At 36.2% G+C, this 27047-nt stretch overlaps 1 protein-coding gene across 8 annotated transcripts in view; it reads left to right on the top strand.

Moving 5' to 3' along the window:
* LOC149548160 (isochorismate synthase, chloroplastic-like) overlaps positions 1-15979 on the top strand; it is a 208020-nt gene extending 192041 nt beyond the window's left edge. For 4 of the 8 annotated variants that reach the window (XR_016353995.1, XR_016353996.1, XM_089792197.1 and 1 more), the window contains exons 13-15: positions 10920-11012; positions 15326-15427; positions 15515-15979. Coding sequence is in view for 4 of the 8 variants with exons in the window: in XM_089792197.1 (XP_089648323.1) it covers positions 10920-11012; positions 15326-15409 (177 nt within the window). In the remaining 4 variants the exon portion in view is untranslated. Of the gene's footprint in view, positions 1-10919; positions 11013-15325; positions 15428-15514 lie in introns of those variants that run through there. The other 4 variants (XR_016353997.1, XM_089792201.1, XM_089792198.1 and 1 more) reach the window with 3 other exon arrangements.
* The last annotated feature ends 11068 nt before the right edge of the window (positions 15980-27047 follow it).

Raw genomic sequence — 27047 nt, forward strand, 5'->3', positions numbered from 1 at the left:
TGCAAATATCCAAGCTGGCTCTTCTTTATACTACCCTCAACCATACAATTACTACCATATGTCAAATGAAAGTCTTTATTTTTCAGATGTTTAGATGCCTCTCAAATTGATTATTGATTATTTATAACATTTGTTATATTTGTAGTTTCCCATTCATATCAAAAGCTCATCAATCTTTCTGTTCCAAGTTTCCTATAACTGTCCGCAGTGATTAGAACATGATGGGACTCCTTCAATGTACATATCAAGATATATATTTTTTGCTCATGTTGCAGTTAGGTCCATGGTTTGACAGGCTTGTTACTTTTCCACCAAATGAACATAGATGTCTGAGGTCGGTACAGGATGACAAACTTTCAATCTGAAATCCCTCTATCAGAAATGAGCAAATCCATCATGAAATTCTAAAAGCTTATCTAACTCAGCCACGATCAATATAGTGGTATTAACAGGGGGATGAGCCAAAGAAGTATTGAGTAATGATGGATGATCTTCGTACATTAGAAAAACATTGGCAAGTATACTATTTTCTGAATTCATCTCTGCAATTAGAGCAGGAGCAGCTCGCCCATTTTCTGGCAATCAGAGATACAAGTTCACCAATTTTTAATAATTCATCATTAAAATGATCACAATCTAGAAATCTGAAATGCATGTGGTAGACCCTCTACATCTTCATCTTACTATTTTCATCTTTCCATCACTCTTATAAGTTACAAGGCTTCATCAAGATTCTACCATTACTTCATAAATGGAGGCAACAAATTTGAGCTCCATCAGTGGCTCTTTCTTGGGACGTATGCTCCTTGTGGGCATAGCGAGATCTCAGCTATCTCTGGAAGAGTAGACCGAGCATCCATGCTTTAACATAATGCAAGGTAAAATTGGGTGGTACTAGCCTCCCCAAATAAATGAAACTTGATTCTTCCCTCTATCGAACACTTGGTTTTGATCATGTAACACTTTGAAATTGCTGATTATGATGCCATCATTCGTATAAATACATATTGTTTCTACTTCGCCAATGCATTCTTTGACATCTTTGTCATCTTTAGCCTTTAAGGAATCATTAAGTGCCTTGTAGTCCTTACTGAATGGAAGATCTTTATGCATTTGATTGGTCGTACCAATGCCTAGATCAACTCTTTTTGTTTGGATATCTCCTTGTACACAATCTGCCCTATCTTCACAAAGCGAATTTGAAGATGACTTGCATTCAAGAAATGTTACCTCTCCCTCATTAAGAACCCCATCAAATATAACACTTGGAAAATTTTCAACGCTATCCTTTAACATATCCTCCCCATTATGCATGGCTGATTCCACCTCACCTTCACATGTTTGATGTACCTGCTGCTCATAGGATGAATTGAAAGAAGTCTCATCTTCTGAAAATACTTCATGAGTTTCATCAATTTCAAAATCTTCCTCAAACAATGGATTTGAAAACATAGTGAACTCAGACATATCCCTTTCTGCTTGCTCTTCAAACAATGGGTTTAGATACATGGAGAATTCAAGCATACTATCATGAGAACTTTCATCTAAATCAGCAAATGTTTCATCAAATAGTGTACTAATTTCATCCTTCTGGGAATCATCATCTTCTTGACTAGTAAGATAGATATCTTCATCGGCTATATATCCTAAGACTTCTTCATGTTCATATGCCATATGCAATTCTATATCATCTTCACTATGTGATTCTTTAGAATGATCATTTCTTTCATCCAATATCACTTTAGAATGCACTGATTCATCACCTTGCTCACCATGGTGATTCGAGAAAAAAAATTAGCCATTTTTCTCAACATGCTTATGATATTCCAGATCTAACAAGGCTGAAATCTCCTCCACACAAAGAGAATCCTCTTCATCATTTTCACATTCACTATCATCTATAGGCATATAAGCATCATCATGGGCTGATTTTCCTTCAAAATGTTCAAAATTTTCATCTCCATTTGAATCTGAAACTTCATTTGACTCATTTGTTACTTCAATCTTACATTCATTTTCCTTTGCAACTAGTTCATTATCCATAAGTTTGAGAAAGTTAAGAAACTGATGATCATATAAGAGGTCTAATTCCCGCATTCTGTTGAGAAGATTAGATGATGGAGGTCTGTATTCTGAAGGTATTTCTTGATAAGCATTAAACATCCTCATGAAGAATTTTGTTGCAGATTCATCCTCTTTCTTTTCTAAATTCAAATATGCATCCAAAGGAGATATATAACTCGGACTTTCATCTAATATTCGGAAGAGAAGCATCAAATCAGGATCTTTTGGCAAGATTCCCAACTCACAAAAATTTCTTATCAATTCATTGCGTGAAGGCATGATATCTGAAGGTACTTCCCGAAAAATATCCACCATCAATACAAACAAATTTGCCGATGTCTCTCCTTTATATCTTTCCAAATTGAAAAGCGCATCTAGAGGGTGTATGTATTCTTCCTCCATGGTGTAACATAGATCCTCATCCTGATCATAGTACATATTGTCCATTTTATATAATCAAATCATCTCCTTCTAAGTCCTCTCCCTCGACAAAGTTACCAAGTGAAATTTTATTGAATAGAGTCGCCACTTCTTTCGAGGAATGTATTTATCTTTCGATTTCTTACTTCCAGCAAAGTATACTTCCAAACAAACTAATACAACTTCTGATACTAATCTACGAACTTAGAAATCCTAGGTAACTTTGCAATATGTACTGCGAGCAACTCTCCCTAGCAGAGTCGCCAATCTGTTGGTTCCCAAAACCGTAGATTGGAAATCCAAGAGCCTGCCACTTCTCCAATAGGATCTCTCAATCAAATTTTGGCCAACGAACGGAAATCACTTAGATTCCCCTGCACTTTGGGCTTCGCGACACCCAGGCGGGTAGACCTTCACCTTGAATACTGATTACCTAGTTCAAGCTTTTTATATAGCGAATTTAAACTTTGGAGTTCTTTGACTGGCAAGGTCCTTGAACTTGATGAAACTGAAACTGGATGCTGAATATTTGATAATTGAATGTTTTGTGTGAATTTTGTAAATAATGGAATTGATGCTTGTAGAAGGAATATGTACATTTTCTGACTTCAAATAAAAGACCAGTGCCTTTGCTCATCTGGGCGATAGAGTCAACCTCAGTGAACTTTTACATACAACTTCATAATGTTCAATGCACTTATACTGCTAACAATTTTAATAATACAAATGCGACAAACCAATTATAATGCAATCTTAAATTAGTCCAGAGTGAATTTTAACTCCGCTGAGAAGGAGACAAACTGGACAGAAGTACGTAAACAATTTAATATTTCACAACACCTGTGATGATCAAATCTAAAATGCTAATTGACCATGTCCACTTATCTGATATCAAAATCATATACAGAATTCTAAAATATAATTATGAAGGACGATTCGCCTGCAGTTTAAATCTCCACACCATTTAGAAATTAAACAGAAGGCATTTTATTTTATTTTAAAAATAAAATAATGGACTTTATATTATAAAATCATAATAGACCCCTCATTCCTCCATACAATAATAAAATGTAAAATACTCCTTTTGAGAGAATATAAAAATGTTCCAATATGTCTGCCCCTTTGGAATATATTTCTTACTCCTATTTATATCTCATAGAGTGACTTTTCAAAGGGTCATGTTTCTTCATAACAAATTTATTCAAATGTTTTTGATTACCAACATAAAAGGATTCCTTCGATACTATTATAACATAGTGGAGATTATTTAATTTTCTTTTAATCGAATGTTTATAGCATTTCTAATTTCTCATAAACGGTGAGACTTATTAATTTATCTCTGAAGCGGAGTGCCAAACTGCTCCCGAAGCCATATACTGTATTGCAGAGATGCCGAGATCGATACTGTAGTATTAATATTCGTTGGTGTCTCCTATCGCCGAAGGTATCCATAATATTTTGAAGCCATCTACATTACTGCCATCTATGGTGATGTGGATCTTCAGTTTGACAAGGAACTTCGGCCTTCGCACAGGTCTCGCTCCTTCATATTCGCGCCTATTGTTCCATGCTAGAATCGCGTTAGATAGTCACCGCTTCTGAAAGACTTATTACTGTGCTCGCAAGGATTTTCTCCAAGCATTTTTTATAACCGCCAATATCTCACTTCCTTCGCGGTGGCAGCTTCATCTATTAGTCCTATGCCTTTGTGGGTGTTTTTGATCCATGAATACTTTACCAAAGATATCGTTGCATCAAATCTTATCATCAATGTTGTTTTTGGAGCAATTGTTGTTTGAGGAAGACTCTCACAGTCAAGGCTTTCACGTTGCCCTATCTTCCTTCCACTAAGTCCAAGTTTGGTGCAAATATTCAAGTTGGCTCTTCTTTATACTGCCCTCAACCATACAATTACTACCATATGTCAAATGAAAGTCTTTATTTTTCAGATGTTTAGACGCCTCTCAAATTGATTATTGATTATTTATAACATTTTTTATCTTTGTAGTTTCTCGTTCATATCAAAAGCTCATCAATCTTTCTGTTCCAAATTTCCTATAACTGTCCGTAGTGATTAGAACATGATGGGACTTCTTCAACGCACATATCAAGATATATATTTGTTTGCTCAAGTTGCAGTTAGGTCCATGGTTTGATAGGCTTGTTACTTTTCGAACATAGATGTCTGTGGTCGGTACAGGATGACAAACTTTCAATCTGAAATCCCTCTATCAGAAATGAGCAAATCCATCATGAAATTCTAAAAGCTTATCTAACTCAACCACGATCAATATAGTGGTATTAACATGGGGATGAGCCAAAGAAGTATTGAGTAATGATGGATGATCTACGTATATTAGAAAAACATTGGCATGTATGCTATTTTCTGAATTCATCTCTGCAATTAGAGCAGGAGCAGCTCGCCCATTTTCTAGCAATCAGAGATACAAGTTCACCAATTTTTAATAATTCATCATTAAAATGATCACAATCTAGACATCTGAAATGCATGTGGTAGACCCTCTACATCTTCATCTTACTATTTTCATCTTTCCATCACTCTTATAAGTGACAAGACTTCATCAATATTCTATCATTACTTCATAAATGGAGGCAACAAATTTGAGCTCCATTAAGACGATCACTCAATCACCATTGTCATTTCCATGCTTGGTTCAGTTTCCAACTTGATCTGTATAGAAGCTTGGTCGATATAGTGATACTCGGTCACTATAGACACTAATACTAATACTCGGCATCTATTATGCATATGATTTCTTTTGCCCAATTCTTTCCTTAAGTCTGTCCTAGTACATCTTGATTCATGTAGATATGGACTTTAACACATCTTATGAGGGGGTGTGATCACCTGATCTACTAGATTGCATGACCTCAACTTCATTGGTTCCAATACTTCTAGCTTCTACCTTCTTTCTCCAAGTTTGATTCATCTCATTCTTTGTTTGTTCAACATCAACTTTTATTTTTCCTTTGATGCGTTCATTACTTAGTGTTGGTGCTCGGGTCCTACGGTTCTTACTTATATGTCCAATCTTGTGACAACTAAAGCAAACTAAGCTTTCATTCAACCAACTCTTGTATTTGCCTCATAAATGTGTCTTAATGCAATTTTTTGCATTGTGACCATTACAATAGTGACAACTATACCATGTGTTATAATCTTAGTTGTAGGAGTTACATTGTTTGGATGCATTCCCTTGCTTCTTGGTTGTCCAATTGGATTTGGTTTTGAATCTGCACTCTTGAGCTCTATGTCCATATTTCTGACAATTATAGCAATGACCTTCAAATCTAGGTGCAACTTGCGTATTGCTAGCTTTTGACCTGCATTCATGAGCTTGGTGTCCTTGTTTCTTGTAGGTAAAATAGTGTCCATTAAATCTAGGCTTAGGATTTGCTTACCATTCTTGCTTTTGCAAATATTGGTTGTATGTTCAAGTTTCCCACAGTGATGACATGTAGGTTTATTGTGCTTTGGCTTTGCATTACTCTATTCTCCACTTTTTTCTAACTCTCCCTCTTCAGTGGATGATAGATGCTTCAAATATCCTAGTCCAAAGGTGTCACTAGGTGTTCTTGGTGATCTCATCTATTCTTCAAAGTACCTTATAGCTTCATTAGGTTTGTTCATCCTTTCCACTAGTTACTTCTTAGATCTTAGCTCATTCCTCAGTTGATCATTTTGTGATCTCAGATTTGCAATCTCCATATCCTTCCTATTCAGTTCTTGATTTGCAAGTAGAAGTTGATTCATCATGTCTAGCTGAATGTTTGTGAGTTTCCGCACATCAAATGTTCTTTCATCAAGTTTGGTAGTCATTTGTCTCTTGTCTTCTTCTGCCATGACTTTGTCTTCCTCAGCTTTCCTTTTTTGTTCAATCACTTCACATAACCTTACTAATTGGATTTCACTTTCTCTCTTCAATCCTCTGACTTCTTCATTCAGTATGTTGGTCTTCTCTAATAGGTTTGTTATAGTTGCATCACTTTCACTAGAATTGCCATTATCAAATAGGCCTTTAGTGTCCTCTTCTTCATAAAATGTATCATTTTGCTAAATAGCCAACTCTTTCCTTTTCTTTAAGGATTTCTTTAATTCCTCTCTTGCTACTTCAAGCTGCTGTAGTATGATCTGGATGTCAAGCACTTGATTCTCAATGATCTTTCCCAACTTGTAAGCCTCCATCTCCAAGATCTTAACTCTCAAGTTGTTAGACTTCTTCTAAGAGAACAAAGCTTTGATACCATTTGTTGGACATCTCATTGGGAAGTGAGATACTGAGAGGAGGGGTGAATCAGGATGTACAAAACTTTTAACTTCTTCTAACAAATCAAATGCATTTACCATTTACCTATCTCATATCTAGATCACTAATTATATAATTGTTATGTTGCAATGGATCTAAGTATGCATCGCATCTATAAACATGAAAGTAAATGTACACACATAACACAAGAAATTTGGTTACCCAAAAAACCCTCCAAGATGAAGGTAAAATTGTTGTGGGGATGGCACCCACAAATCTTCACTACAGCTGCAATAAAGTGTGCTTGTTAAGGCTGCAATGTTTGATCACTTCTAGTGATCTACCCTATGAGGGGTCTGCCCTATTAGGAGCTTACAAGACTTATTTGGTCTACCTTGATTAAAGGATTTAAAGTTACAACTAAGTAAGCACTCTGTTAGGAGATTTAAATAGGCCTATTAGGACTACTCTGTTAAGAGATTTACCCTGATAAACTAGTTAGAATGTCTCAATACTTGATCCTTCAGTTAACACTTTGTTGCTAGGTTATGGATCTTCTCTTTCCAATCTTGATTTGATCTCTTTATTAGATATATATTTTTTTGCCCTTCACTACTCTGTTCGGCTGCTTTTTCTGATCTCTCTGCAACAAACATAGCGTCCTTCACTATCACTTTGTCTCTGCTCGCATCATGATGATTTAGGGTTTGGTTCCCTCCTTAAGTAAACAATTGATGAACCTTCTAGATCAAGATCAACTATCTAGATTCGTCCCTTTTGTCGTTTAGTCCAACCATTTTTCTGATTGGTTGATCACCTCACATAGGGATCAATGATCTCTAACAAAACGCATAATTACCTTCTTAGCTATCTCTACAATCCGTAAATTAACTATAGAAGTCAGCCAAAAATAGTTTACATAAGTGTTTGTGCCATCACAAACACATGTCAAAACTGGTTTACTCAGCACTTGAATATCCTGACGCTCGGTCCATATTGATATACATGTCCCTTGGCTCTTGAATGCTCGACATAAACCTTCTCTTCTTTGTTTGGCCTTTACAAACTTCTGACACGCTTGGCATACACTATCACTCGGTCCAAACTGGAGTACTCAGCAACCGAAGACTTGCTCTTCTCAAACTGACATGTGAACAAGTCTATCATACATTGCTCAGCCTTTATTGGATGGCTCGGTCGCAGTGATGACCAATGAACTCTGCCTAAGAAATAACTAAGTGTTTAACACTAAAAGGAAACATGGCTTAGAGATCAACAGTACATACATTTCTTTTCCATCCCCACCGAGTTCTAGGTAGCACAAGTGACAAACTTATTTTTTAGGGAGGTTTTTTGCCTGCACAGGTTGCCACAAACCTTAGTGTGCAATAGGGAAAATCGTTTTCTCAGCACCTCCTAGGAAAAATTATTTTGATTGGCAGGGACCAAGTTGTTTCCAAGTACTAGCTATCACCCCTAGACTGGCAGGCAAATAGAAATTGTGAAAAAGTGGTTGGAGGGGTAGCTCTTGAACTATGTTTCAGCACAACAATGGGCATGGGTCAAATTTTGCATCTAGGGGAGTACTACTACAACACCACTTACCACATGTCTATTGGGACGATGCCTTTCAAAGCACTTTACAAATATGAATCTCCCTCACTTGTGGACATGGTTTTGGGCGACAATCGTGCACCAAGGACAAAGGACTGGCTACAGGAAGGAAAAGACATTTCAAGGTGGGAAGGAAAATCTCTAACGGGCACATAATCAACAAAAGATATGTATCGACTAGCATCAAATTGAAAGAAGTTTTGAGGTAGGTGATATGGTATATTTTTGACTCCAGCCGTACAAATAGTCATCCTTGAAGGTAGGAGGCAAACAAAAGTTGAGACTGCATTGTTACAGTTCATTCTATGTAACACGACACATAGGCAAAGTTGTCTATGAACTGGAGTTGTTGGAGGGAAGTTACATCCACAATATCTTTTATGTATCATGTCTAAAGAAATTTCTTGTACTGACCCTACTTTGCGATGTTGATGCATGCTTCTTCTAGTAAAGGAAGATGTCTAGTTGACTCCACTATTGATCCTATTCATGATTGTTCATGGCAAGTTGAATGTTTTGATGTCTTCACCCTATCTATGGCAGAAAACTTTATCCATTTCCCAGCTTGTACTTCAAGTCGGGATTCAACTTTGAATTTTTTCCAAGGGGATCTCTTTGGCTACCTATCAGAATCGTCATATTTACACTCTTTGTTTAACCAACCTTAGAAATCATCTAATCTATTACTCCACTCCATGATCTCATTTTCTTAGAAACTTAGGGAGTGTTGTGAGGATTCAAAGAAGATGGTCATCACTAAGTTGTTCTGAGTTTTTTTGTGTACCTCTTTCATTTCGGCTTCTACACAAATGTACTTTTTAATAGGTATATCAAAAAGATATGCAAGATCCTTTGTGATGTCATTTGCTCTTTTCTGGTTGGAGTTATGTGTTTCTCAACTAGTCATCTCATTTGTATGATTATCTTTAGAGATCAATACTAACCTTATTAAAAGATGACTCAAGTAATGGCAAAAATTCAAATGTTTACAATAATATGATAATACTATCTATTGCAAAGAAAATAGAGATTGCCTGATACCAATCATTACTTCATTCATTCAGAGTATTGCTTGTGGAAAATGTAAACTGGGATATGTCTAGCAAGACCAAATTAATGTACTTGACTACGAGAAGCTTATCTAAAACATGTGATGGTTGCCAAGAAAATGTAACTATCTACAACTACTAATACTTGATTCCTAATAATTATTCTCTTAATATAGCTCCTAATTGCTGCCCCTTTCAATTTATTTCTTTGCTGGTACAAATTTTGTAGTGTCTTTTTGCAAATAAAAGGTTGAACCAAGAATTTCTTCAAAGGATCTACCAAGTTTCAAATCGAGGAGTTGCTCCAAAATCACAAATTTTATCCGTACTTTAGTTTATTAATTTTAGCAATAGCTAATTTTTGTAGTTATTTTTTGTGTTCTATTTTTACATAATTGATGAGGGTCTATGTTTAGGTCCATTTAACTAGTTATTTTATTATTTTCTTAGGACTGTATATGTTTTAAAGCTCCTTTCTTTGAAACATTTTAGTCGTCATTAACCATTTTACTTTAAAAATAAGTTTTCATATAAAATAATTATTATTTGGAAGTACCATGGAGTGGGGAATTGTTCTGCATTGACCACATAAACTACAGGAGGATTTATGGTATGTTTATATGATTGAAGCTATCGTTGAACATTTTTTATTAATTTTTATGGATTGAACAGAATTTGAAGACCAAGTGTCATACTTTATATTGATGTCACTTTATTCATCGTGGCTCTAAGTTTATGTGCAGATTACTTGTTAGTCTTTGAATCCCGTGCTACTATTGTTGTTGGGCTGATGGATAGTGATATCCATGAATTGTAAGAAACGGTTAGCAAACTAAGGCCTCGTTGTTTGTGCTGGAAAAGTACCTTGAACTCCAGAAGACCAAGCACGCTTATCTCATATCTTTCAAATAAATTCACCGTGAATTGGATATTTATTGTTGTTCATCCATTTGATATAATGATGATCTTTGAGAATACTTTTGTTTTAGTACAGCAGTAAGTCTCTCTAATCTTTTATGGTTATAGTTCCTCATTATGATAATATTCATCTGTATAAGATTGAATTTGCCATTGTTAGGTGTCCATGAATCCAGTTTGCCTTTCTATGTAACTTATGTTGGTACCAGACACAATACTGACACAAGCTTCCATTTTTTGGATAAAACATTTCTTTTAGATGCTTGTGTTCTCTATTTAGCCAGTAAAAGATTAATTTCTGTCTGTTATTGCAGAATGTGTTTGTTCATATTTTACATGGGTTTGTCTGATTTTTGACTTGGGTTTGGATTTGATAGTGGATTAGTCTGGTCTTAAGGAAGCACAATAATCGTTCTGTAACCAATCTATTCCATCCAATACTAGGTTGCATGTGGAACACTCTTAGTAGAACACATTAAGACCGGTTTTCTTTGTTTCATTTCTGTAATATTTGGGATTGGTTGACTTGACAATTTTCGCTTAAGCTGTAAAACTGTAGATTTTAATATTGTCTTGTGCACTACAGGGTACATGCTTATATCTCTATGCAGGGGCTGGAATAGTAAGAGGTTCGATGCCATCTTCTGAGTGGCAGGAACTGAACTTGAAGGAAAGCCAGGTAGCTACACAGCATGTAACATTTTTTGGCAATGTCATGATAGGAAAGTCTGCTGATCAATTTTTCTACTGGATAAGTGCTGTCAATAACAAATTTTCATTTATCCATGGTTTCTTTGAATCCAAATACTGATAAGTTTGCAATGTCATGTTCTTAAGCTGTACAATGTTATATGGTATATGGAGGTTTCAACTAAATGCTTCTGTTACAAGGATTGGATGTGAGAGTGTATCAGTTGATTTCTTGCTCTAAGCAGTATGCCAGCCCTCGTGTTTTTGATAAAATACGATCTAGATATTTATTAATAAGAAAAGGTAGATATTACAGAAACATTAGAAGGGATGCCTAAAGTTGAAATTCGTGAAGTGAAAATCACAGAACTGACTAGGAATTAGGACAAATTGATAGAACCTATCAGTGGTAAAAGTTATAGTAGGTTGGCTCTACTGGGTACAACAAACTGGGATGTCATACTTACTTTAGACAATGAAAGTTTAGGTAATTCTTCAAAATGTGTGATAAGGAAAAGTATTGTGGCACTTGTTAGCATATGGACCTACTCCATTCCTTCACTCCACATTTCTAGCAGAAGCTGCATTCGACTGATCCATTTGTGTAACATACCCAGCCATTGTAAATATTTATGTTCTGTGCATCCACTAACAAAAATATGCCTCATAATGATGCAATATACACAAATAAAATTGATATCACATAACATGCCATGTTTTTGAGGCAAGATTCCATACTATCTATTATAATCATAAGAGAATGATTATTATTCATTCTAAAGGTCGGAGAATATCATTGATTACATTTTAGGTAAGAAGCTGCTCCACACTATATCTTTGACTTGAGATCCCAACCCCATGGGATAATCTTCACATATTAGAATTACTTCACAATATTACTTACCTCCTAGACCTCCCATTTATTAGAGTGGAAATGTAAATAACTAATGTTGAACATAGGATGATGCATTTGTTCAACCCGTAGGTGAATAGGAAAGAAACATATAACTTAACAATGTAAAATATTATTCACTCATCAAATGCTTTCATACATAACAATAATGTTCAATACAATGATGCCAAATATATAAGTGCAAGCCACATTTATAATATCCTACACGGTGTCAATGAAACGACACAACCGTGCCTATACCGGTAACCGTCTAACTATCCAATTTGCTGGACAACAGCATTACCCAGTACAATTAATTCGACAAGTTACTCATATGTACCTATATCCACTATAATTTAGTGATTGGGATATGTACTTCTTGTTGATATGGCCATCAATCAGAAATACTATATGCCTGCATACATAACATGGCATCACTCCTTGGCATGTTTTATCCCCAAAAATTGAGAAGAAACTAAATAATGAGACTCCATCAAATGATTATATCAAGGTTGCACAGGTACGTGGGTATGGGAACGGGAACGGGTACGGGTACGCATATTTTTCAAAATAGGGGACGGGGGTACATGTGTATGCCTAATTTTTTCTATATAATTAATATTTTATAGAAAATATAAAAATCAAAATATATGTCATGAGTCATGACATTGAGCATTCAAAACAAGAAATTTGAAAATATGAGCCATAAGTCAAATTATTATATATATTTATATATGCTATTGCTGAATGTTTAATGTTTAAAGTATTTTTCAAAATAGGGGACGAAGGTACTTGGGTATGTCAAACTTATTTAAAAATTATACTTTTATATTTATAAAAAATCTGAAATTATGAGTCATGACAATGGTTTTTCAAAATAAGAACAGTGATAAAGTTTGCAACTGTAATGTATTGTTTTCAGTTTCAGATTTGCTATATGTTTGAGATAATAATACATGATAAATGCTTAGATGCATAACAAAGAAGGCAGACTTTAAACATGAACGAGAAGATCCTAAATCATATGACAATGACATATTGTAAATGATAAACTTATTACTTGAACAGTGATAAAGTTTATTGTTAATGAGTATCAAAGTTTCAAACTGATTTGGTATTGAATTAAGTTTGATAAACAACAAGCTAATACAAAAATAAAAAACCAAAAAAAAAAATCAGAATCTTAATCAAGGTCCTTAGCTATGATGCTCTCCACCGAGTACCCGGTACGTGGGATACGTGTACCCGGTACTTGGGTACGAGTACCAGGGGTGTGGGTATGAGTACCCATGCAACCTTGGATTATAGAGATGATGCCATTATTTATCATCCAAACATCTCCATGTGTTCTTGTTGTGTTCCAGCATAAATACCAAAATATTCAGATAAAAATTTAGTCTCAAAAATGTTATTGCATTTCAATCATCAGAAGTATGATAACCAAATCTATTTGTAAACACAGAAAGCAATAGTCGGACTGGATAATATGAAATAAAGATTTTAAGCACAACTGAGATACTTTTGTGGCATCTCCAGTAGAAAATGAGTTTATTTCCACTACCTCAAAGTTCGAGAATTTCTGTCATCACACTGGTTGAAAGCTGAGCTTCTAAATTCTTCGAGTGAAGAAATCAAAACATATTCAAGCCTGCTGAAATGATCTCCTCTTTCTTATTTTAAGCACTACCTGGTGACTCTTCACATTGCCCTTTTCTGTTTTTTTTTTCTTCTTTCTCTCTTTTCACCTTTCAATCGTCTTTTAATATTAAAAATGACATTTAGTAATTTGCATTAAGCACCAATAAAATCATTTTTAATATTTTATGAAGTTGGCTGTTATATATTCTTATGAAAAGGGGAAATTACAGTGCTCCGTCCTTGAGATTCCTTGTCCTCAAGCAATCATGAATCTGTAAACCAATACCAGGGTCCCATATCAATTTTTAAGTTGCTCTATCTCTCAATCTGGAATAACTTAAATCGATACAATCCACCCTATGAAGCCAAATATTAGGATGCTACTCATTCACCCATAAGATCCCCAGATTTTGAGTCACTCTGAAAAAAAACACTTCACCATTCTGTTGCATTATTCTGAAGATAACAACACTAGGCCTCAAGTTGTGAACCCACTCATTACGATCCATGAAAAGAAGAGCACCAATCATGTAAACTCCTGGATCCCAAATCAGTCTACCTGTCTGAAGCTGGGAGTAGAAATAGATGTTTATCATTGCACCATCTTCCTGCAACAGCCATCTGAATAAGTAGTCCGCCCAAAGGATATCAAAACCACCTCCAAGATGCACGAAGACCATCTTGTTAGGCCACCAAATGTCACTGCTATAAGATATGACAGCATTAAGAATGACGCTGAAGGTATTCACTTAAGAAATGACTCCTTGATGTGTTGGCATTCCACTTGTGTGCTATAGAATAACAACTCATAATTAACACTCCACAAGGCCTTGGAGGCAATGAGTAAGACCCAATCATGGTTTTCGGAAAGGAAGTCAGTCATGATGACAAGTGATAACATAAGAAAAAATTCAATAATTTAAGAGTGATTAATGCATGTTAAGATGGAGTTTGTTGGAAGGAATTGCCACAAGCTCTGCACATGACGTATAAGCACTTATGCATCTTTCCAACTGCTAACATTTGCAAAATTCCATACACTCCGTATCCTTTTCCTCAACTTAGGGAATTAGAGTTGAGTAGGCTAAAAGATTCTCTTGTACTTAATACTAGTGTATTTGATACCAGGAATAAGAAAGTGAAGGATTGATAGGCTTCTGTTTACACAATCAGAATATTGCAATTACTTGTTACCACTGGATTGCCACAAGGTCTATATATAACGTGAGCATTTATGCTAACTTTCTGACTGCTCACATTTACAAAATTCCATACAATGTATTCTTCTATTTTTCATGTTTTGACTTGGCTGTAAGTATTGTTGAGTCTCCTGTACTTTATATTGGAAATTATAAATAAGGAAATGAACGATTGAAAGTTTTTTGTTAATACATTTGTAACATCAAAATTTTTTAATTTTGGCTATCAATACAATTATCACTTTCAACATAAATAAATAACTTTATTACACCAAATACAAGTCACTCTTTCATTTTAACTTTAAATTTTTTTATTCTTTTACTAAACTGTATTTCGATTTGATGAAGCTAATTTAGTTTGTTCTGGCTACTGTTAATTGGGTTTAAGCATCTGTCAATAAAGATTGCAATTGATTTATTATTGGACATGGAAAATCCAAAATTTAAATTCGGTCACCAACAGTATTGCGTTTTGATCCCAAGCTTTACCAATTTAATTGTATGATATTTTTCATATTTCAAAATACAACGTATTGGGTATGTGTTTAACATTCTTTAATGGTTTTTCAACAGTTTGAAGCCCTAATTCACCCTGCCTCTGCCCAAAATTCATCCAATATCAATGCCGCGCAGACATCTCTTATGGTTGATAAATGATGCCATTCTGCTCGTAAAGTGAGTTTCATTTCAAGAAGTCTTTTAAGTCTATTAACCTTTCATTTTTTGAAAAAGTAATTTCCAATTTGGTGTACTTTCACGTAGTACCTGGGTGCAGATTCCTGTTGTCAAGGTAGCTGCTTCATAGGTCTTTAGATGATGCCAACCTTCCTGTTGGATATGGAAGACTACCCAATACGCTGGATAACATATTGGCAACATATGGATGGCGATCTCAATTCTTTTTCCACATATAAGTTGATTCTTGCGTCCTTTTAAGCACCAGGCAATGAAAAAATTTGATGTTCAATATGAATAATGGCCTGGAAGATCTAAAGCTCATTCAATTCAGCAATATCTCTCCTACAAATGTACAAGTAAATTGAATTGGCAGAACATCATCAGCATTGGATTCATTATTTAGGAATTGCACTAATTGAATGAATGTAATCAAAGCCCAAATATAAAAGCTGCTTTCCGGGTTGTTCTTTACGACGAGTACATGATACAGCTGAAATTGCATTTTTCTTGTAACTTTTCTTGATATGCTATTTGAAGCCGAATTCTACAGTTTGGTTCCATGTTTCTGGTGTACTGTTCAATTTCGTTGATTCCAGTTGTGGGCTGTGAGTGGGGGCTGCATTCTGCAGTCTCATGCCTGATTGTCCTTGCCATGAATTATATGCAACAGAAGAAAATTTAAGAAAATGACAGAGTTAGTGATAGCAATGAATGCCTCAGCTGAATCTGATTTTCCAGTGTATATAGCTTCTGCTATCTCTTATGGAATCAATTAGGAAACAAGTTCTTCATATGCAAAATGCAAATACCTTCACAGTAAAGCTGTTCTATTAAGGAGCAAAATATTTGATAAACGAAATTTATATTCACAAGAATAATAAAGTTAAGAAAAACTCCACCCTACAAAATTTATATTCACAAGAATAATAAAGTTAAGAAAAACTCCACTTCGGGTGGTGAGAGATTTACCCTAATCCTAACAGGGAGAGAAAGCAACAGCATAACAAAGAGCAACATGCGATAATCACCTTTATTGTTCAACTTCGATCGCACCTTTATTGTTCAACTTCGAGTTTCATTGTTGATTTCCCTCTTCCATGAAAATATAGTGAGTACAAGTATTGGAATTATTACCATGCCTAGTCGGGTATTCCTACTCAAATTAGTTATATGTATATGTAACATTGATACCAAATCTATTAATGGAATTGAACTAAGCTGTTACATCGAGTACTTAAATAAGTAAAACCTTATTAGTTCCTGTTGTGGCAGAGAACTCTGGCCTAGGACTAGGACATAACTAGTGATTTATCTACTCGTGCCTGACCAATCAGTGTGTTTGTGTTTCTTTCTACAAAGTTGATTTCCAAACTTTCTTGTTTTTCCCAAGCAAAAGATGCTCGATTGTTATCTCCAGGCTTCCCAATATGCATGCTGGCACATCTCTTCTGGCCAGCATTTTACAGGTTCCAATGCAAGAGATGAAGTGATAATTGAAGCTGGCCAGACCAGGACTTTTACAAGTTCCAACGCAAGAGAAGAAGGGACAATCGAAGTGACAGCGTTCAGTATTTACAGGTTTATGGAGATGGTCTATTCGAGGTTTCCAGCTCTGCAAATGGCGTCACAATTGCATGGTTGCTTGATTTTTTTTCTTGGGCATGTCAGCCAGCCATGTGGCGTTATGTGGCTTCCATTTATGTCATTTTCGGAAACATCGCATAATAGAAGGAAAGAAAGTGGTAAAAACCATTTGTCCACAGCTCGTCTTCAGCACTGTAGGGAGATCACAAAAGTCTGGTGTGATGTTCGGTGTATCCTTGTTCTGCTCTTGAGCTTATGTTACCCATTTTTTTAGATTTTGTATGAAATAAGAGGCTTTTGTGCCACGCACCATGTATTTGTTTACACATAATGCATGCATTCTGTAGTGTGGGTAAGGAATACTTACACATTCTAGGCTTGTTTTGGCTTCTCCAAGATTTTTCACTGGGAAACAAGGGGCGCTTTCATTGAATTCTATCAACCCGAGTGCTTGGCAACTTTGTTGCATCCCAAATTTTTGCCCATTTAAAATAATCATATAGTCGTTATAGTTATATATTTCATGTGAATGTTGGATAATTAAATCAGTTCAATTTTATGATCATGTGAAATGGAAATTATGATTGTTCATTTCGATTCATGCAAAGATGACTTGTTAGTTGTTTGTTACAATTTTAACTGAAAACGAATATTTATTATTTTGCAAAAAAATTTAAAAGTTAGTTGTTTAGTGGAAATGGTGCTTAGCCATTGTGATGACTATGAAATAACTTTTGGTTATAGTTATCTTGATTGAGGAGTATGTTATTATCATGGGAAAAATCTTCTTGGATGCAAGAGAAGATGAAGGGGGGAAGTATTGCTAAATGGGAGCTAAAGATTGGGGCACCAAAAGTCTATTGACAGACCATCAAGTATGCATTCTAATCGTCTTGATTAAGGATTTAATGACTAGGCAAGAAAGTGTATACATTGGACAACCATGAGCTACCCAGTTAGTTCATAATACAAGAAAAGATTAAACATTTAAATAATATAAAATTATTACCTTATCTAAGATCATTGTGTAGCCTCCTGATTATATTTCCATATATTGACACCATGTTATCTTAACATTTGTACTTGCACCTATGTGTGTGTGCATAAACCAATATAATGATAAAAAATAATTGCGTGATTAAATTTATGCACATATATGTATATATGTATATATAGGCATACAAATCAAGGTAGCACAAATTGCATGATGCCAATCTATTTTAAAATCATAAGGAAGGATAACATTTATGAATATCTTTAATATTAGCTCATTATTTGAGCGATTGGCATCTTTTATCGGACTCATTATTCTTTTAAAATTCAAATCAATGGAGTTGTTATTTTATTTGGTTGGAAATTATTTATTCCTTGGACCAATAGTTGGCTTGCACCTGCCATCTCGGTCTCTTTCTTGTAACCGAGAGTACGTTTACGGGTTGCTTATTTATGCTCTCACCAAGATGCGAGTACCTTTTTTTTTTGTTCAAGTTTATTTATACTCTATGAAATTCCATCTCATGGCAACAAGTCGAGTCTGCATTAACAATCAAAATTGTTGGGGAAGCTCTGCAATTATAGTGAGTCTAGTAAATACTTTGATACTATCGATTTCATTTCCAACATTTATAGTTAGCATTTCACCTGCATCATGGCTAGTGATCTCAAGTCCGCTCTAGGTAGCGCAACATTCAATTACAGGTTATGCAATCATTTGTTTCTTGGTACATTGCTCGTTGCTAATAATGATTTTGCAAACAGTGGTCTTACTATGTTACCATGAATTGTTTGATGATGGACTTGTTATACAATTACTGAACATCATTTGGATGAACATGTTTGTCGGTTATATTGTAAGGTAAAATCATAGGTTGTCTTTTTTATCAATGTAAATATTTCGTAAGTACTTCCCATTGGCATATTTTGTCCATGAAATGCTTTATAAGCAATCATTAAAATATTTTGAACAAATTAACCAACCTAACTTATACAGAAGTGTTGGCAATATGCCTCTAAGATAATATCAGCTCGAGATGCCATAAATATAACATTAAATTCAAAATACTCAATCTGATACCTGATTTGTATATGATCACAGGATCTCCTAGGATGCACCCTAAGAATAGAAGCGCAAAGCCAAATGGGTGTGAGGAGAAAACATCCATGTAAGAACAAAGGAAAGTCATAAATGAAAGTGATTAAATTGTAAAATTATATAAGTAAAATTGAGTCATCTCATGGTTGTTTGGTAAGTAACTCTTGTTGTCAAGTCGGGCGATGGATGATCGAGCAAATTAGTAGTCCACTAAAATCCTTGGCTAAGGTAGGTTTTAGATTATGGTAAAAATAGGTTTTGAAGGGACCCTAAAACCCTTTCACATCCTCAAGAAAGGAAAAAACACGCTAACCAATAGGAAAGAGCCCATAAACCTACTAAAAAGTAGCATCAAAATCAGGTTTTACAGGGACCTAAAACCACTAATAAAGTCCAGATAAAATACCCAGGTTTTACAAGGACCTCGAACTGATAGTGTATGAAAAAAAACTAAAATCCAAAAACCAAGACCAACCATAGGAACCAGAAGAACCAGCCAACAAACAGGACCTGCATAGGAACCCAACCAGAAAAGAAGACCCAGGAAACTATTGCAATTCCATAATCATCTTCACAGCCTCCTTACCAATCTTAACCATATCTTGGATGGAGTTAGCAGTCGAAGAAGCAGCATCAATCAAAGCTTTTTTCCTCGAACTCTATTTTGTCCTCTTGCTTGAGCCCTTCGAAGATATGGTTCCTTCATTAACTCTTTTACCCAAAGTCGCTGCAGCTACACAGATGCTTGAGGTAACTTGCTCCATTTTTGTTCCACTTTCCCTGATGAGCAATCTAAGATTCTGCTCGTAGTCCTTTAGTTTTTTTGGGATATCTCCCATTTGCACCTCCATGTGTTGAATAGTAGCCCAGTCAGCCTCCTGGTTATGTTACAAGGTATCCACTTTTTATTTCATTATATAACCAGGAATCGACCTAAAGGAAAGAGTTAGCTTTTTGTTTAGCAGAGTGGAGGAAGGAGAGATTGGTTTCCCTCATCGGGGAGTCACTCGCATCATCAATAGTGGTGTGTGGAATAGGGCCATCTTTATCAATATGAATCCTCCCATCCAACAGTTCCACCTCACCAGGCTCCACTTGAGTATGGTGGCTCTATCCTTCCTTATCATGTCCCTCCGTCTCCTTAAGAGGAGTGGAAGCTTTCCCCATGTTTTCCTCCTCACTCAAAATGGCTAAATCATCATTTTGTTTCTCTTTATCACCTCCCCCAGACACGATATGAGTGTCCTCATTTTCAGACTTGCTCTGTTCCAAATTTACCTCTATAGTGTCTTCCTCTCTCCCCTCATCATTATTGTCTTTCGAATTCGGGTAACCATCCAAGTTAAAGCTAAACTCCCTAGCATCCGTCCTCTCCTCTTCCTCAGGGGCATCCTTATCAGAGCCATCAGTGCTCTCCACCTCAGTATCCTCTTCCTCAATTTGTCTTCGAGAACTGGAGGGTTTCAGTTTAGCCTTTATTATCTTTTTAACGCTCTCATCCATTTTTCTTGTAACGGGATTAGGACTCTTATGCTTGGCAGTGGACGGGGATGAAGCAATGGACTTATTTTTACAAAAACCCTCAATGAGTAAAATCAGACCTTCATGTGATATGGGTCGAGACTGTTTCTTTTTATGGGCATTCAAACTTTGGAGCAAAGAAAACTGCAAATAGAAAGGGAAGGAAATTTTGTCCTTGTACCTAAAATGGTTAAGGAATACAAAGTGGAATTTGTGCACCCTTTTACTTCTTCCATCAAGGATGAAATATTCGTGAATACAACCAAGCACATCATGCCAAATACCTTTTATCTATTGCACATCAAAGAAGTCGTCACTCTTTTCCAATTGCAGCTCCTCTTCTTCTGTCTTCGAGAATTTTTTGTATGCCGCATTGGAAATACTGGTCTTCTTCGAAAACTTGATACCTTTCATGGGAAGACCAGTGACTTCGGCAATGAGTTCCTTAGTCAGCTTAACAGACACACCATGTAGGGTAACTTTGTCATCTGTCCAGTTTTTGAAGAAGGCAGTGGTGACATGGGGTTTGAATCCATGCAACCACTCTAGGTAGCTGGCCACCTTCCCTTTCTGGAGAATCTTCCAAACGTCCTGCCTAGCCTTCCAATCATCACATTTTTTGGGTTCCTACTTCCTCAGTTCACCTTCCATATTGCAGAGCAAACAAAAAACTAGAGACACCCAGATATCAAAAGCAGAGAGATAGAAGTGAGGCCAATTTTTTGTGACACGATATCGAGGATGCCTTTTTGAGGATACGTCCAGAGAGCACATAACCTTCACATGAATGTACCTCCTTGGGAATGCTAAACTGACAATCGTAAGGCCACTCCTGCAAATCATTAAATTTCTAATCCGAGCAAATCTTTCCCACTCTGGAATGAATAACATCATAATTAATGTAAGTCATCGAGCCACCTCATCTTTTGCCCCATTTGTACTGCATGATTAGCTATCCAATCAGCAACCCCGTTGGCTTCTCTATAAGTATGGGAGATGACCACCTTTTCAAAATTTTGAAATAGAGTTTTGATTTTCATAACCGTTGCCTCTATAGACCAAGAGCTAGTATTTTTATTATTAAGGATATTTATAATATTCAGAGAATCACCTTCCAACCATAATTTGGAGTACCCCAAATCCACAGCTAAAATGTTAGTATAAAGGGCAGTAGTAGCTTTAGCAATATGACTATTTGAGTGACCAATAGGGATTGCAACGACATCAATAACATTTCCCATATGATCTCTAAGAACACCTCCACATCCTGCTCTTCCCGGGTTGCCCTTGGCTGCTCCGTCAAAATTTCCTTTGATCCATTCATTAGGAGGAACAAGCCATTTTATAATTGACCTAGGATTATCAATTTTCAACTTAGGATCTTGAGATCTTAAAGGGTGATCAAGTTGGAAGGTCTGAGCAGGCTCCCTCTAGGACAAAAAATTCTCCTTGAAGGCTCTGATAATATTTTGATCAAGCACCCAACCTGGAAGATCTTTGTTTCTGAATATCCTATTATTTCTTTCTTTCCATATACCCCACCAAAGATGGGGGAGGGTTAGTTTCCAAAGAAATTGAGCATCAAGATCCTTTGAGGGGCATCTCCAGCTCTTGAAAGCAAGCTCCACATTGCTTTGATGAACCCATGTCATGCCCCAAAAGTTCAAAATCTCAATCCAGACTTCTTGAGAAAAAGAACAACTCAAAAACATATGATCTCTATCTTCATAACCCTTTCTACATAAAGAACACCTGTTAACCAAATTTATACCTCTTTTTTGCAAATTATCAAGAGTCAGAATTTTGTTTTGGAGAAGAGTCCAAAAGAAAATGTTAATTTTGGGAGTGAGACCCTTAATCCAAGCTTGAGTCCAAAGAGGTTGATTGTTCTTATTCTTAGGAGCAAAGATAGAAGAGACTTTGAGATTCCCACTAAGGTCAGCAAACCAGATAATCTCATCCTCCAGACAAGGGTAAAGAGAGACAACATTAAGGGATAATTGGATATTATTGAAAACATGGCTAAAATTAGTTAAATTCACCCATGAGTCATTCTGCCAGTAATGACAAACAAGAAGGCCAAATCTCTGCTTGCAATGATCAATTAAGGCCTTGTCATTAAAATCTTCAGTCAAAGGGTGATCCAAAAGCCAAATATCTTCCCAAAAATTCACTTTAAATCCATTGCCAACTTTCCATGCACATCCTTTTTAAAAAGTTTTCTTGGTCCCCTGAACAGCTGCCCATATGGAGGAAGAGTTAATAACATCAGGAGAATCAAGGAAATCAGGAAGGGAGTAAGCATTGGAGAGATACTTATGTTTTCAAATGGAACTCCACTCTCTATTGTCATGGTACACTCTCCACCCCTATTTGGCTAGAAGGGATTTATTCAAACTATTGGTTTTTCGAATTCCTAATCCCCCTTCATTGCGAGGTTTACAAACTTGGTCCCAAGCAATTAAAGGAATTCTCCTTTTATCCTTTGAGATAGATCATAAGAAGTTTCTTTGAATTTTATCAATTGACTCAGCAAATTTAAAAGGAAAATTGAAAAGACTTAAAGCATAAGTAGAAATTCTTTGGAGACAGGCTTTGAGAAGAGTTAACTTACCAGCTTGGCTTAAAAGAATACCTTTCCATCCTGCCAGCTTTTTTTTGAATTTGTTAATAAGATCTTCCCAGAAACCATCGGGGACCTTCAGACCAAGGGGGAGCCCCAAGTAAGAGGAAGGGAGAGAAGCTATAGAACATCCCAAGATTTTAGCAATTTTAACTTGTCTGTGGATAGGGGTGTTAATGAAGAACACAACACTTTTGCTCCAGTTTACCCCTTGACCGGAAGTAGCAGAATATAAGTTAATAGCCTACTTTAAAATTCTAGCTTCCTTCACTTCAGCCTTACCCATGAAGATAGTATCATCAACAAATTGACCGTGGGAGCAAGTTAACGGTTGAGAAGAAGGTTGTAAGCCCTTGAGCAGACCTTTTTGGACCAAGTCCCCAATAAATCTCCCCAAACAATCAACCATAATAACAAAAATGATGGGGGATAAAGGATCTCCTTGTCTCAGCCCACGAGAAGGAAAAAAGAAGGGAGAGGAACTATCATTAACCAAGACCGCTAAAGAGACAGTAGAAACCAATTAGCGGATTAGACCCGCAACCTTATGATCAAAGCCAAAAGAAAGCAATATATTACAAAGGAAAGACCAATCCACTCTATCATAGGCCTTAGCAATGTCCACTTTCATAATGAAACCCTAATTGTTAGAACAAGACAAGGAATGAATATTCTCATGAGTAGAGATGATAGAGTTAAGGATTTGTCTACCAGGGACAAAACCATGCTGTTGATCGGCAATAATCAACAGGATCACCTGAACAAGTCTAGAAGTGAGAACTTTGGAAATAATTTTACAGAAAGAGTTACAAAGACTGATCAAGCGAAACTGATCTGGAGAATCAGCCCCAACTTTCTTAGGAATAAGGCAGAGAAAAGTGGAATTGAGTTCTTTGAGCAATTGTTTAGCCCCAAAGAATTCCTCAACAACATCACAAACATCTATACCAACCACTTTCCAAAGATTTTGGAAGAAGAACATGGGGAAACCATCAGGGCCAGGGGCTTTATCTCCTCCTAGCGAGCTAACAGCCTTGAAAATTTCATCATCCTTAGGGATTGAACATAACATTTTATTCCGATCCTTACTAATCAGTGGTGGAATCACTTTGAGGAATTCAGCTTGACTTTCCACATTAATGTTAGAATCAACCATCATAAGGGAAGAGAAAAAAGTCACCATCTCATTCATGATAGCCTTGTCATCAACAATTTTCACATCACCCCTTTTAAGATGTGCAATGTGAGTTTTGGCCCTATGCTTCAAAGTGGAAAGATGGAAAAACTTAGTATTTTTATCCCCTTCTCTCAACCATAGTAATCGGGATCTCTATCTCCAAAAGATTTCTTCTTTAGTAATATGTCATGATATTGGACAAGCTTTTTATTCTCTTCAAGGAGGAGATCAGAGGTATAACCTTCCTTCTGTATTTTTTCCTGAATATTAAGAATATCCTCCTTAACCACAAATTTGTTCTCAAAAATGTTCCCAAAGCTGTTCTTGTTCTATTTTTTGACTTCCCTTTTAACATTTTTTAGCTCCGAAGCAATTCTAAAGAGGGCAGTACCTTTAAACTCTATATTCCACCATTCTTTTAGTTTATTTTCAAACTGAGGGTGCTGCATCCACATCTTCTCAAATCTAAAAGAAAAATTCTTCTTGAGATTAATCTTATCAATAGTGAATAAAAGAGGGAAATGATCCAAACCGATTTTTCTGACAATCCTCCAGCTTACAGATGAAGTCTTTAGTCCAGTCAAGAGATATAAGAGCACGGTCAAGCCTAGCCTGAATAAATTCATTACCAATTCTCTTGTTGCTCCACGTGTACTGGATTCCATGGAGGTCCTAGTCCATAAAGCCCTTATTATTGATGAATTCCCTTAGATCCAATCTTCCTTCCAACTAAGTTGCATTGCCTCTCTTTTTCTCGTGGTCATAAAGAGGGAAGTTAAAATCTCCCATGATGATCCATCGATCAGAATAGTTTTTCCTTTTAAAGTTAGAAATGAAATCTCAAACCTTTTTCCTTGAATGCTTTGAGTTAGGAGCATAAATATTCACAAGATACCACTCTTCCTTCTAGTTTGAACTAGAAATTTTGGCTATCATAAGGTTTTTACTAGCAAACAAAATAGTTCTAGAGAAACAGTTGTTCTTCCATAACATCAAAGTTCCTCCTGAAGCTCCTTCTGAACTGCTAGCTTCTAAAGAATAGTTATTAAAAGCTTTAATCTGTTCCGCTTTCTCTTTATTCATCTTAGTCTCTTGAAGCAGGAGAAAATTAGGCTTTTGTTCTCTAACAAAATTCCTAACAATGTCCAGTTTATGAGTATTGTTCAACCCCCTAATATTCCAAGTTATGATCTTCATATCCATTTTTTAGGAGAAAAATCTAGAATGGTTGCATGCCTACCATCAGCAATATTCTGCATACTTTCTAACTCTCTAGTTTTCTTCCTAGATCTTCTTCCAAGATTACCCGGGGATCCAACATCCGGTTTTACCTTAATGTGTTGATCTATTTTTTTTCCAATTTTTTTCGGATTAGACACAAGAGGTTTTTCCTTGCTATGTTGATCTATTTTGTTGCTCCTAGTCTCTACCCCCTTGGTATTGTTCTTTTTTTCAACCCTTTTCCTTTGGGTAGGTTTATGAATTGAGCCATTTTCTCTCACATCCTCCAGGGGAGGAGGTTCCACCATAGAAGGGTCAATTTCCATCTGGGTTTGCATCTGACTCTCCCTGGATTGAGAAGGAGGAAATACTCCTTCCTCTAGTATATTTCCAATATCAGCCAAGATTTCACCATCCTCAAGCACAATTTTGTTATCAATATCTCCCCATTGTTCATCTAGCCTCTGGTAAATAACAAATTGTTTAGAGATATTTGCCTGATTTTCCAATTCTTTTTCAGGTATATTGGTTTCATATTGTAAACCAGGACCTTGTTTCTCAGAGTTGTTTTCCTTAGAAGCAAGCTCTTTCTCTGCCTCAGCCTATTGTGTTTGAAGCTTTTCATCTCTTTTTTGTTCTTGGTGTTGGCCTACTTTGGGTTTCCACACTTTCTTGTGCTGAATCTTGTTCTTTTTCCTTTCCAACCCACTACTAGCCTATTTTTTACTTTTAGAGGGATAGTTCTTAACCAAATGCCCCTGCTTCTTACAGGCATAGTAGGAATTAGGCAAATCTTCAAACACGATATCTTGAGTTCTTTTACCCAACATGGAAATTAGATCCACCTTAGCTGGAAGGTGATTCAAGTCTGCCACCTTAATGAAAAGTTCGGCACAATGAAGTTTGGATCTAGAAGCCGTAGCATTATCCATAGCCACTAGTTCACCAAAGGAGCTAGCAATACCTTTAAAGATATCTTCATGCCAGAATTCAAGAGGGAGTCCAGGGAGTCTGCCCCAAATGGGAGTGGTTAAGAAGAAAGAGTCTGAGAGGTCCATATTGGGTTCCCATTTTTTAATGGTAAGAGAACTTTTGCCAAAAGACCACGGTCCTCCACAGAGAACTCTATCCATATCTTCTTTACAGTTGAAGATAAATGAAAAGAACCCATTCAACATGGGGGCAACATCAATCTCTCCTCTAATAACCCATATTCTTTTCACCAACTTTCTAAGAGTATCAATATCAGGTCTAGCGCCTGAGAATTTTCCCACTAGAGTGAAATCCAGGGAAGACACGGAAAAATCAACTAAAGGGTCTAGGATAAAGACTTGAAACTCACCTTTCTCCCAGCAGGTCTTCGCAGTCACCGGCGGAAAGAGAGACTTTCCAGTTGGTT

The sequence above is a fragment of the Cupressus sempervirens genome, chromosome 7, assembly GCF_028749045.1.
Source record: "Cupressus sempervirens isolate cs-2001-9-10 chromosome 7, ASM2874904v1, whole genome shotgun sequence".
Classification (NCBI taxonomy): Eukaryota; Viridiplantae; Streptophyta; class Pinopsida; order Cupressales; family Cupressaceae; genus Cupressus; species Cupressus sempervirens.